This window comes from Culex quinquefasciatus, chromosome 1, assembly GCF_015732765.1.
Source record: "Culex quinquefasciatus strain JHB chromosome 1, VPISU_Cqui_1.0_pri_paternal, whole genome shotgun sequence".
Taxonomy (NCBI): domain Eukaryota; kingdom Metazoa; phylum Arthropoda; class Insecta; order Diptera; family Culicidae; genus Culex; species Culex quinquefasciatus.
The window spans coordinates 72,248,504-72,261,582 of record NC_051861.1 but is presented as its reverse complement, the minus strand read 5'-3'; the positions used below and the strand labels follow the sequence as shown (position 1 = coordinate 72,261,582).

Sequence of the window (13,079 nt, the reverse complement as noted above, 5' to 3'; positions counted from 1 at the left end):
ACGTACGGAATTGTTTATAATCATTCTGACCGTGGTAAAAAAGTGTTCAAAGAACCTAAAAAAGAACTTTTCATGAAATTTTGAAAAAAGTTTAAAAAGTTAGTAAACTAAAGTTAAGAAAATGGTGATGAAACTCATAATTTTAAACTTCTCAAAGTGTCCTGATTTTCTCAATGAACATGATTTTGAATCAGAAAACGGAATGCATTTTCGGATTTTTTGGACAATTTTCCACTAGGAGAAGGTAAAATAAGTTTGTAAATAATAAATAATATGTGTTTTTGAAACACAATTTAAAAAAAACTTCATATTTATAGGCAATTTCAGTTGAACAAATTTCATGTAAAATGTTAAAACTTGCGATTAGTGCTTCGAATTGCAATATAAATCGATAATTTTATAAACAAAACTAGTATTTGCAAATTTCAGGCAAAATTCCGACATTTTAACAATTTTACCTAAAATTTATATTTATTTTGTTAAAAAGCTTATAAACTTTGTTAAATAAATATAAACATTGATTTTGACAAAGGACTTTGTCTTAAAGCTCTATCTGCGGTGTCAATGCAAAAATTTTCGAAAATGTAGCGTTACCGTCGCAAGCCCTCGGCGTGACATTCTGTTTCTGTTGCGTAGATGCCGTGAAAACTATTTAAGCTAAAAGTTAGCCTCTGGAGGATTTAGTGTCCATCAGACTTTCATCAAAGACGGACCTTACGTTGGGAATTTTATTGCTCACACACACACACGCAGGTGGTGCACGAACTTGAGAGGAGGTCCAAGAAGTTATTGACGGTAGCCAGAACGGTCACCGGAATACCGAAATTATTGGGAACAATTTGGTAGGATATCGGTCACACCCGGAGTGGCCAGTGCCCTGTGGGAAGGTTCTACCGGGAGGACATTTACGGAACCATACAAATTTGGGCAATATGGGTATCAAAATTCATGGTTTTTGATACTGGTAATGAAAATGACCATTTTGGCAGGATTGGCCACACCCGGAGTGGCCATTGCCCTGAGGAAGGTTCTACCGGGAGGACATTTACGGAACCATACAAATTTGGGCAATATGGGTATCAAAATTCATGGTTTTGATACTGGTAATGAAAATGACCATTTTGGCAGGATTGGCCACACCCGGAGTGGCCATTGCCCTGAGGGAAGGTTCTACCGGGAGGACATTTACGGAACCATACAAATTTGGGCAATATGGGTATCAAAATTCATGGTTTTTGATACTGGTGATGAAAATGGCCATTTTGGCAGGATTGGCCACACCCGGAGTGGCCAGTGCCCTGAGGGAAGGTTCTACCAGGAGGACATTTACGGAACCATACGACTTGGGGCAATATGCGTATCAAAATTCATGGTTAATGAAACTGGTAATGAAAATGGCCATTTTGACAGGATTGGCCACACCCGGAGTGGCCAGTGCCCTCGGGAAGGTTCTACCGGGGGGACATTAATCGAACCATACGACTTGGGGCAATATAGGTATCAAAATTCATGGTTTTTGAAACTGATAATGAAAATGGCCATTTTGACTGGATTGGCCACACCCGGAGTGGCCAGTGCCCTCGGGAAGGATCTACCGGGGGACATTAATCGAACCATACGACTTGGCGCAATATGGGTATCAAAATTCATGGTTTTTGAAACTGATAATGAAAATGGCCATTTTGACTGGATTGGCCACACCCGGAGTGGCAATTGCCCTCGGGAAGGTTCTACCGGGAGGACATTAATCGAACCATACGACTTGGGGCAATATGGGTATCAAAATTCATGGTTTTTGATACTGGACATGAAAATTACCATTTTGATTGGACATTTTCCGAACCATACTTGTTTTGGCAATTTATTTCCATAGAGGTGCCAAAGATTGAAAACATTTTATTGGAATAAATTATTTAGGATTAAATACATAGGTAATGTTTTAAAAATATAAAATAATATAGAATATTTTTTAGGAGTTTTGTACAAAGTTCTTTGTCATATTGGTCATGTAGAACATAACCACCTGCACCTTTTTTTTCTTAAAAACAATATCAGCAACTTCAGTAATGGTACATTCAACGTACAGATAAAGTTTAAACATCCTAAATATGATTTTAACAAGAAAAACTCTGACTATCAAAGTCACCCCGGAATTTAAACTAAGAATTTTTAACGTAACTTTTATTCTAATCAATATTGAAAAAACTTTTTTTCCAAAATAGTGCATGGACTTTGTGTGGCCTACCCCAGCACATGTTTTAAAAATAATAATGTTGAGTAAAACCTTACCTGTTGGAAAATATTCCAAAACCAATTGAAATCCATAATGCTATAACTTTTCAGTTTTATTTAACCCTAACCCTGTATCTCTAGTTTTCAAACGATTGGCATTAATGCCAAGTTTCGACATATTTTAGGGAAATATGAGTATTCCTTCTCAATTACTTCTCTTCGTAAAAAGTAGTTTGATTTATTGTTTGAAAAACTTTTTTCATTTAGAAATTGCGGGACAAATGTAAGGAATCAGGAAGTAAATGATTCGTTTCATTCTTATAAGATACTGTATACTGTAGGGACCATTCACAAACCACGTGGACACCTGAATGTCAATCCCCTTAACCCTCTATTGCATTTTTTTTTGAAAAAGGTTATTTTGAGCAACCTTTGTTCTACGAAAAACTTTACTTCACTTGTTTTATGTTTTTTTTTGTTTCCTTTTTTAAGTTTTTTAACACTGGAACGCCAAACGCATGCCCAACTTACGCGGACGCCCAAGCTTCCCAGAAAAGGTGGAACGGTAACTTCAACTTGCTGGTTCTCGGGCATTACTCAACCAATCGGGACAACTGTTGTTTCCAGTGATTTGTAAGAATGTCTAGATGATCCTGAAATTTTGCAGAACTTGATTTGAACAAATCTGTAATTTCTGCGACCGAAAACATCGTTCCACCTTTTTTAAAACAACTGCCGCCGTGGAATCTTTGGCGAATTTTTTTTACACGCGAAAAAAAAAAGTTGGAACGATGTTTTTGATCGCAAAATATACAGATTTGATCAAATTAAGTTCTGCAAAGTTCTAGAATCATCTAGACATCCTAACAAATCACTGGAAAGAAGAATCATCTTGATTGGTTGAGTTATGCCCGAGAACCATTGAGTTGAAGTTACCGTTCCAACTTTTTTGAAGCCTTGGGCGTTGGAATGTTAATTAGCATTTATCTTGTTTAGTTAATGTTTGTTTTTGATAGTATTTGGCCTATTAAAAAAAATCTTAAATAATTTGTAAATAAAACCTAAAATACAACTTGAATGTGAGGAAGGCACCAACCACCTTAAGGTGGATTAAGTAACGTTTTTAAATACAATTTTTGAAAAAAAAAAATAGTTACAATAATCTGGAAACAATCATAAATATTTTTTTTAAAGTTTAGCGTATTTAGATAATTTGGGTTTATTCTGAAAATAAGTTTTTTTAATATTTTTATATCTGTTTTAGTACAAAGAGTAATTTTAACTGTGAGTGTAGATTTGCATCAAATGGTCACAACTTTAAACTTCGTCTTTTTGATAAATTGATATGTACGATACTGAGAATAGTTTAAATGTCTCTAATTTAACAACAATGCTAGGGTTCAAATATTTGGGAAGGGGATTTTTAAAGATCGTTTTGGAAATCTTTAAAGCAATAAGTTGTTTTTGGTGAAATATATACTGTACCATGCCATAAAATTTGTGAAGAAATTATTAAATATGGCCAATATGCAGCTTCAAAGGAGAGGGCTGCACGGACACTTTTTTGATACTCTGTATTTCAAATCACACCGCAAATTGTCGTAAAAGAGCCGACTTATATCCGAATTTACTGGACTAACTATCCCAAAAGTCGCTGGTTCGAATTAAAGCGCAGGAATTCGGCTTCATCTCCCCGAACCATACTTTCACACTTAGGTGACCCGGGTGTGAAAGTCTGTATCAAAATACAAGATGCTAGCCATTGGTACTATAAGTGGTCATGACCACGAGCCACGAGGTTTGTAGGCTACCGAAAGGCTAACATGTGCTATAAAATACACCCTGTACACTGAATTCGTTCCTTGGTGCTGTTTAAAAGTTATCTTTTCTCGCCTTTTTCAAGAATATTGCATAAAAATCGTGAGGTTTTTTTATATGTCCTGTAAACAAGCAAACCAATTTCTTATAGAAGCTTTCAAAAGAAACATTGAAACTCTTGCTAGAATTGCATTGCGTAAGCAAGCAAAAAGAAAACACGTGGCGCGCAAATCACAGTAACCAATGAGGAAATTCGCGCCGACAAGACCACCCCGGCGCTCACTGGGTTCCACCTTCAGTGATTGCTACACCCTTACCAAAAATCATGACTTTTTGAGTTCCAAATCCCACTTTTCATACGATTTTTTCAGTTCAACCCATATAACCATTTTTATGGTTGTAGTACCTGAACTCAAAAAATCGTATGAAAAGTGGGATTTGGAACTCAAAAAATCATGATTTTTGGTAAGGGTGTAGGAAAAGAAATCGGTAGCGCTCTCTGTGCGACAGCAAAAGTTGAGTCGCGGGTTGTTACAAGAGACGACTCGAGAGAGTCATGAGGGTTTTCTCTCTCGAGATAAAAAATAAACTTTCAGTCAGAGGTTGTTACGATCGCAGATTGTTACAACCCATGATTGTCGCTGAATCAGCTCTTGTTCGCGCTCCATGCACCCCTGCGATTATCCGAAGTCCCATACAAACCTTCGGATAATCGAACTTCGGATAATCAAAACTTCGGATAATCGAGGCTTCGGATAATCGAGTAAATGAATAAAATCGGTTTAAGTTAAGGGTAGCTGAAGCTGTTGAACTTTGGAATTTGTACAAGAAAATTTACAACAATGTATGGAAAAACGTCGCTTCATAAGTGCTTTCTTTTAAATTTTTAAAAACTTTAAAAAATATATTTTTTTGAATTTTTTGAAATTTTTAAAATTTTTGAAATTAAAAAAAAATAAAAAATTGAAATTTTGAATTTTTTTAAATTTTGGAATTTTTTGAATTATTTTTTCAAATAATTGAAATTTTTATGATTTTTGAAATTTTTTATTTTTTTTTTCCAAAAAAGTGTCCACGTGGTTGAATGGTTCCTTCGTGAATCAATTAAAGTTTGTAGCTAATTCCTCCGAGATAGAAATCCATATGTTCACATATTATAACTTAATTAATATAAAAAAAAAATGAATCATATCTTCTATGCATATAAAATATTTCGACGGTTTTGTTCGAACGCGAATCAATTCAACACGGAACGTCGGATCGAGGTGCTCTTTGTTGCGTTGGGTTTGTATAAGTCCAATGAAGGTTTAAATGCTAAAAAAATGCCACTTTGGCCACTCTGGGCCGACTTCGGAACATCTGCAGATGGTATGGAAAAAGCTGCGTAAAATCAAATTTTGATCACAGGAGGCTGAATAAGCAAACAAGCTATACTGCCGTTCTACGCATAATTGTCCCATGTCAGTTTTGGGCGATATTGACTTTATGACATTTTTAAGTTTAGTTTGATGTGTACTTTAAGAAAAACACATAAAATCTGGTACTTTGTTCGGAAACTCATGAAAAACAACACCAAGTCTGTTTGTCCCATCGTTAAACTTCTACGCATAATTGTCCCACCAAGTATTTTCTTACACGGAATCATTAGTTTTACTAAGTATTATGTCTTGTTTACCAGTTGTATAGCAAGAGAATCACAAAAAAGGGTGATCAACTGCTAACTGGGGCGATTAGGGACACATAGGGCGAATATAGACCCACGGGACAATTATGCGTAGAAACACAGAAAACGGTCGAAAAATTTCAATCGCGTTTTTCTCAGTTGCACTTTTTCGAACATGGGACAATTATGCGTAGAACGGCAGTATACGTCAACAAACAAAAAAGGACAAGACGAAGTTTGTCGGGTAAGACTTGTAATATATATTTTAATCATAAGTTGTATTTCTGCACCCAGAACCTGACATCGGCATACGAGAGGATAGAGAGCACGATTCGGTAGTAAAACGGTACTGTGTGCGGACTGAGAGGATAAATCCCAAAATTACCGAGAGTACTTTACTCATGGGTTCATCTTCAAAAAAGTTTATCTATCAAAAAATAAAAAATACCGGTACCGAGAATCGAACCCAAGACCTTCGGCATATTGAACCGTGCCTTTGCCGTATGGGCCACCATGGTTCGGTGACTAAGTGGCGGTCATTTTTCCATATAAGCCACTCAATAGGATGAACTGTTCCAATGAACGAATGAACACGCGAGAGGACTATACTCTCGCAAAATAGCACTTTCCTGACGTTTCTTTTCGTGAGGACTATCATCTCGTTCTTTAACTTTGGGTGTGGAGTTTTTTTTTTTTGAAAAGGTCCAATAAATCAAAGTTTCAGTTATTGCTTAAGGCGGTTAATTGGACCTTTTTAAAAAACTTCAGATTTATTTAATTACAGGTTACACAACTAGAATTCACGAATCTTTTTATTACCCAAAACCAAAAACATGCTTTCTTCTACCAGGTTTTCAAGGTGTTGTGATTCGTGATTCGAAATTAAAATTGACAGTCGAGTTGCACCACCCTGCAAAAGTGTCTCACGGCACCGTTATTCATCGTTTCACACCACCAACGTTAAAAATTATCACGATACATTTAATTAAATAATAAATTAAGATTTATGAACGCGTTGACCAGTCGTAGCACACGAAAAGATCTTTTGCTTTCTCGCTGTTTTGCTAGGAACACTATAATTCATTTCACTTACCTGGCAGATCGCATTAAAATAATTGCATGTTCGTATTTTCCATCCCGGAGCAGCGAGTGAATCCGTATCATGCAGTCGCCCCTGAGTTGATTAAAAAGAAGAAGAGAAGAGGGATTAATTCTCGCAAGTCCTGGCGAAAGGATTCCATCGCTGGAACGTACTTTTGATCGTCGATTGGAACGTCGGACGCGGCGTCGAACGGAATCGGATGATCCTCCTCTGGCAGTGTAATCTGATTAGCCAGACATGTCGAAACTTCGCCAGCCATTGTCAGCCACAGCCCCTCTAAACTCTCCAGCTGGGGGAGCGCACCGGAATGACACGAGCACGGCGCAATGGTCCCATGGAAAGTCGTTTTGTTGGGTAGGAAAATGAAAGAAGGAAAATAAAATTAATTACAGTCTCTGTTGTGGAGCGAGAGTTGGCGAAGAATTTTGCAACAGTGATAGCATCCCACGCGCCACATCCAGTGAAAGCCGTTTAGGATGAAATTAGTACACTGTAAAGGGGTAAAAAAATTGATTTTGGAGTATCTCTTTGGGAGTGGTTTCGGTTTAAACCAATTTCTGTTGCGTTAAAAAAATAAATATCACTATTCTAGCGAACACAATTGACAAAATTTACACCTGAAATCCCAAAACAGCACTCTCAACCCCTATCTACTTACATCCATCTCCGGCTGCTGAGAGGCTTTGCCCTGTTTGTCCTTGTTGTTGTTGCGTTTCGGCTTGGCGCGCTTCTTACTCTGGACACGCACGCCGCCGGTCCCCTGGCAATACTTTTCCAGCATTTTGAAGAACATGTGGGCTGTCTCGATTACGTCACGTAAGTAAGCCCTGGGAATGTAATTAGAGCGGAAACAAGAAGAATTCAGAATAAGCAATGAGCGAGCATACAATGGAAAGCAACACTAAGTTCATTAGACGACTCTGTTGGAGCAGAGTTGGGTAGATCATTACAGAGAATTAGGCATGAAACTCTAATTGTTATGAACTAAATAATTCTGCATCAAGTCTCGAATCAGTCCGATTCTACAAAGAGATATTTTCCTGCATCTCAACAACTCTACCTGCTTAAATTATTTTCCCTCGTTAATGCGATTCCAAACTATTTCCGCGGGAATATTTTCATTTAGCCATCATTAAACATTCATAACACGTTTGAAGCTCTCACTCTCTTTTTCGCGGGGTTGGTGCATCTGTTTTGATGTGTTTTATGATGTTGGCATTTGGCACACAAACACACACATACAGATACGCATAATATGAGGTGGATTATAACTCGCGAATTCGGTCGCCCCCGGTGACACCGGACTGGGTTTACGCTTCAAAAACTGTGGTCATTGTGGTCCGGTATTTGTGCGGGGATGTTTATCATAAAATATTTAGTTGGGCCCGCGTCCCAGTGGATATAAAATATAATGCGTGATTTACCGGAAATCCAATATCAATCAGCAGATTTCCAGATGAAAATATTATTCAAGAAAAATATAAGGGCAAATTTTGTAATTTTTCCACGAGGTTTATGGATGGCCCCTTTCCTGGATTTTCTACATTTTTTGAATTTTCCAGAATGTGTAAGTTCTATGATTTTCTACAATTTCTTTATTTCCTTATTCATCTAGGAATAACCAAATTGGTTCAGTTACACATCATTTCATATATGATGGATTATGTAGAAGCCTACATTATGTTCTACATAATAAATATTAATTTCCTCAATGTCTATCATAAATTTGAAATCTCGCAGAACAGTGTTACAATAAACTTATCGGCACTGTTATTATTGGTAATGACAAATAGGCCCTTTTGTGAATTTAAAGTTTGACAGAAACCTAGTACTACGTTTTGTTCAGAAACTCATGCCGAACATTTTGCTACAAAAAGCTCATGAAAAGATGATTTCTATAAAAAGTTATATAACAAATACTATCACAAAAATCAAAAAAGGTGCTAAAAAAGTTTGTACACTTTTCGAAAAATTAACATAAATAAAGTTATTTGTTGAAAAATCACCATAAATCCAGTGTCCCAACTCCAAATAGGCATCCTTGATTGATTAAAAAAATAATTTGAATTGAATATAAAGTTTACTAACTACTTACACCCAAAGTTAAAGAACGAGAGGAAAGTCCTCACGAAAAGAAACGTGAGGAAAGTGCTATTTTGCGAGAGTATAATCCTCTCGCGTGTTCATTCGTTCATTGGAACAGTTCATCCTATTGAGTGGCTTATATGGACAAATGACCGCCCCTTAGTTACCGAACCATGGTGGCCCATACGGCAAAGACACGGTTCAATAAGCCGAAGGTCTTGGGTTCGAGTCTCGGTACCGGTATTTTTTTTTTTGTTAGATGAACTTTTTTTGAAGATGAATCATGAGTAAAGTACTCTCGGTAATTTCGGGATTTATCCTCTCCGTCTGCACACAGTACCATTTTACTACCGAATCGTGCTCTTTATCCTCTCGTATGCCGATGCCCAGTTCTGGGTGTAGTATAAAAGTTTATAAAACTCTGGAAATTCTATATAAAACTTATTTAAACTTAATTTGCAAACTTTTAATTTAACTAAATGTTAATATATTACCATCGAATTGCTAAATTAACGTTTTGGAGTGGGTATAACACCGTTTTGGGGGTCTTTTTATCGATAGAAAAGATTTTTCGTTGGACTTTCGTACCAACCCGGAATTACGTCGTCGGGAAATCCGCCGGCATCCGAACCGGTCCACGATTCACAAGTCAACCTATGTGACATCGGAAAGGGCATAAAATTTTCGATCTTTTAACACCCAAACATCTAGGTTTTCTTTAAAACCCACGTTTTTAAATACCTGAGCAAACATTAAGTTTGATCCACGAGAACAAAAATTACGAAAGTTCATTCATTTTTGGCAGGTTGCTCAAACAAAACCATAACAACGTTTTTACCTAGGTATTTAAAAACGTGGGTTTTATAGAAACCCTAGATGTTTGGGTATCAAAAGATCGGAAATTGTATGCCCTTTCCGATGGCATATAGGTTGACTTGTGAATCGTGGACCGGTTCGGATGCCGGCGGATTTTCTGACGACGTAATTCCGGGTTGGTACGAAATTCCAACGAAAAATCTATTCTATCGATACAAAGACCCCGAAAACGGTGTTATACCCACTCCAAAATGTTTATTTAGCAATTCTATGGTAATATATTGACATTTAGTTAAATTAAAAGTTTGCGAAATTCAGTTTGGATAAGTTGTATACAGAATTTCCAGAGTTTTATAAATTTTTATACTAAGTAGTTAGTAAACTTTATATTCAATCCACATCAATCCAAATTATTTTTTTAATCAGTCAAGGATGTCAGTTGGGAGACTGGATTCATGGTGATTTGTCAACAAATAACTTTATTTCTGTTAATTTTTCGAAAGGTGTACAAACTTTTTTTGCACCTTTTTTGATTTTTGTAATAGTATTTGTTATATAACTTTTTATAGAAATCATCTTTTCATGAGCTTTTTGTAGCAAAATTTTCGGCATAAGTTTAGGACAAATTGATTTTATTGATCTAAACTCAAATCAAATTTGCCAGACTTATATAAATATAAACAGTTCCTTTTTTCAATATCCATACAGTTTAAAGCTCCTCAGCACATCCCCAAACTCACCGGGTGCTGTCGTTCTCGTTGTAGTTGATCAGCAGGTGCAGGATGACCTCGCGGTACTCGAGCACGTAGAACACATTATTCTGCAGCATCGCAAACAGATCCTTGGCCTTGTCGTCCTGGAACTTTTGCAGCGTGTTCAGACTTTGCAGCATCTCCCGATAAGCCTGCGGGGTTGTGTGTGTGTGTTTTATATGGATCACCGCGCCGGGATAATCGCCGTGGAGCGCAACAAACAACGATGTTCAGCGAACCGAGGCAATACAATCAGCAGTACAAGCAAGAGTTATTGTAGTTTGGCCGGAAGCGGGTGCCCCAGACATCACACCAGGGACCAGCATCCGGGTCAAGTGTGTGGGTGTGAGAGAGAGAAAGAGTTTAAAGGAGAAATGAAGAAAAAGGAAAGAAGACGGAGACATGATTTAATATTTATGAAATTGGCCACCGATTGAAAATAGCGGAAAGGAGGCGGAAAATTACCTGTACAGCTACGTGCAAACGGCGTGCCCAGAGGCGCGCCCGGGTCTTGTCCGACCTCATCATGTCGATGTAGTGCTCGATGCGGGTTATGATCCAGTGAAAGCACGGCACGCTTAGGGACTCGCTGGACAGAAAAAGGCAAGAAAAATCAAGTAGGGAAATTAATACCTTTACAATAAAAAATTAATACCTTGTATTGAAGACTTTCATGTACAAGAATCTGTAACCCCCCTTTGAAAGAATGAAGTCTTCCATACAGCAATTGAATATTCTATTTATGTCCATAAAAACACTTTGCCCATTGACTGGGAATATGAAGAAGTCCTGGAATACAATAAAACAAACTTTGTAGAAGCCAAACGTAAACTACTTGCAATTGACTGGCAAAATTTATTTAATAATGAAGGAAATGTCGACGAATTAGTAGGAAAATTCTATACGGAAATTAACACTATAACATCTGAAACCGTACCTACTAGAAGAAGACGACGTAATAACACAGGCAATAAATACCCAGTGTGGTTCACTCCACAACTAAGAAATTTAAAAATAGAAAACAAAAAGCCTACAAACTATACAGAAACAATACAAATGACACAAATCTTCTGAATTATCTGAATATTTCCGACCAATTTTTCGGCACTCAATTCTGCCAACGAAGAATATAATAGTAAAGTCGAATCTGAAGTCAAATCATGCCCGAAAAATTTCTTTAATTACGTAAAATCCAAATCCAAAAGTAGTAACTTCCCATCGCAAATGCAACTGGACGAAAATGTAGGCAGTAACTCAAAAGAAATTTGCAATCTTTTTTCAAAATTTTTCAAAGAAGTATACACCTCATTTTCCGAAGAAGACCGCGACCGCGACTATTTTTCATATATACCAGAATTTCCAAATGACGTCTCAGTCAATTCTTTGTCAGAAACGGAAGTACGCCAGGCATTAAAGGACTTAGACTCATCAAAAGGACCAGGACCCGACGGAATAGCACCTGCATTCCTAAAGAACCTTGCAGAAGAATTGACATTTCCACTGCATTATCTCTTCAACATGTCAATAAATACTGGAAAATTCCCACAAACATGGAAAAAGTCTTTTTTTGGTGCCTATTTTCAAATCAGGCCCAAAATCAGACATACGTAATTATCGCGGAATTGCCCTTTTGTCTTGCATTCCAAAACTTTTCGAATCTATTATAAATGAAAAAATCTTTCAGCAAGTAAAAAAACCGCATCACATGTAAACAGAACGGCTTTTTTAAAGGCCGCTCTACTAGCACCAACCTTTTAGAATTTGTAAATTTTACACTGAATGCAATGCACAATCGCAATTTCGTAGAAGCAATTTACACAGACTTTAGTAAGGCATTTGACAGAATCGACATACCATTATTAATCTTCAAACTGCAGAAAATTGGAATTCAACCGAATCTTTTGGAATGGCTTAAGTCATATTTGACTAAGCGCGAACAAATTGTTCGCTTCCAAAATGTACTATCGGAATCAATTCACGTCACCTCTGGGGTTCCGCAAGGATCCCATCTAGGACCTCTTCTTTTCATCTTGTATGTAAACGACATTTCCTTCATTCTTAAAAAAATTAACGTACTTGTATATGCAGACGACATGAAATTGTATATGGAAATAGGAAATGCCAATGACAGTCATGTATTCCAAAACGAAATTAATCTTTTCTACACATGGTGTAGTAAAAGCCTACTCCAATTGAATGTAAAGAAATGTAATTCCATTGCCTTCAGCAGAAAACATGAAACACCAAACATAACAGTATTATTAGGAAACCAACCAGTAGAAAAATGCAAAGTAGTACGTGATCTAGGTGTCATCCTAGACTCACAACTAACTTTGTAGAACACTATAACACAATAATAAACAAGGCAAAAGTACATTAGGCTTTATAAAGCGCTTTGCATTCAACTTCCAGGACCCGTATACTATTAAATTACTCTATATAACGTATGTCAGGCCACTCTTGGAATACTGTAGTATCGTCTGGAATCCATACTATGCCGTACACCAAGCACGTATTGAATCTGTCCAAAAACAATTCTTACTGTACGCACTACGTAAACTTAACTGGACTGCATTTCCTCTCCCATCGTATGAAGCACGCTGCATGCTCA

The 13,079-nt window shown here is 37.0% G+C and overlaps 1 protein-coding gene across 1 annotated transcript in view; it reads right to left on the bottom strand.

The window, feature by feature from the left end:
- LOC6031420 (protein timeless homolog) overlaps positions 1–13,079 on the bottom strand; it is a 158,445-nt gene that overhangs the window by 139,511 nt on the left and 5,855 nt on the right. The window contains exons 3-7 of the mRNA XM_038263257.1: positions 10,934–11,057; positions 10,457–10,620; positions 7,474–7,642; positions 6,968–7,104; positions 6,807–6,887 (exon numbers count right to left, since the gene is read on the bottom strand). Of these exons, the coding sequence (XP_038119185.1) occupies positions 6,807–6,887; positions 6,968–7,104; positions 7,474–7,642; positions 10,457–10,620; positions 10,934–11,057 (675 nt within the window). The remainder of the gene's footprint in view (positions 1–6,806; positions 6,888–6,967; positions 7,105–7,473; positions 7,643–10,456; positions 10,621–10,933; positions 11,058–13,079) is intronic.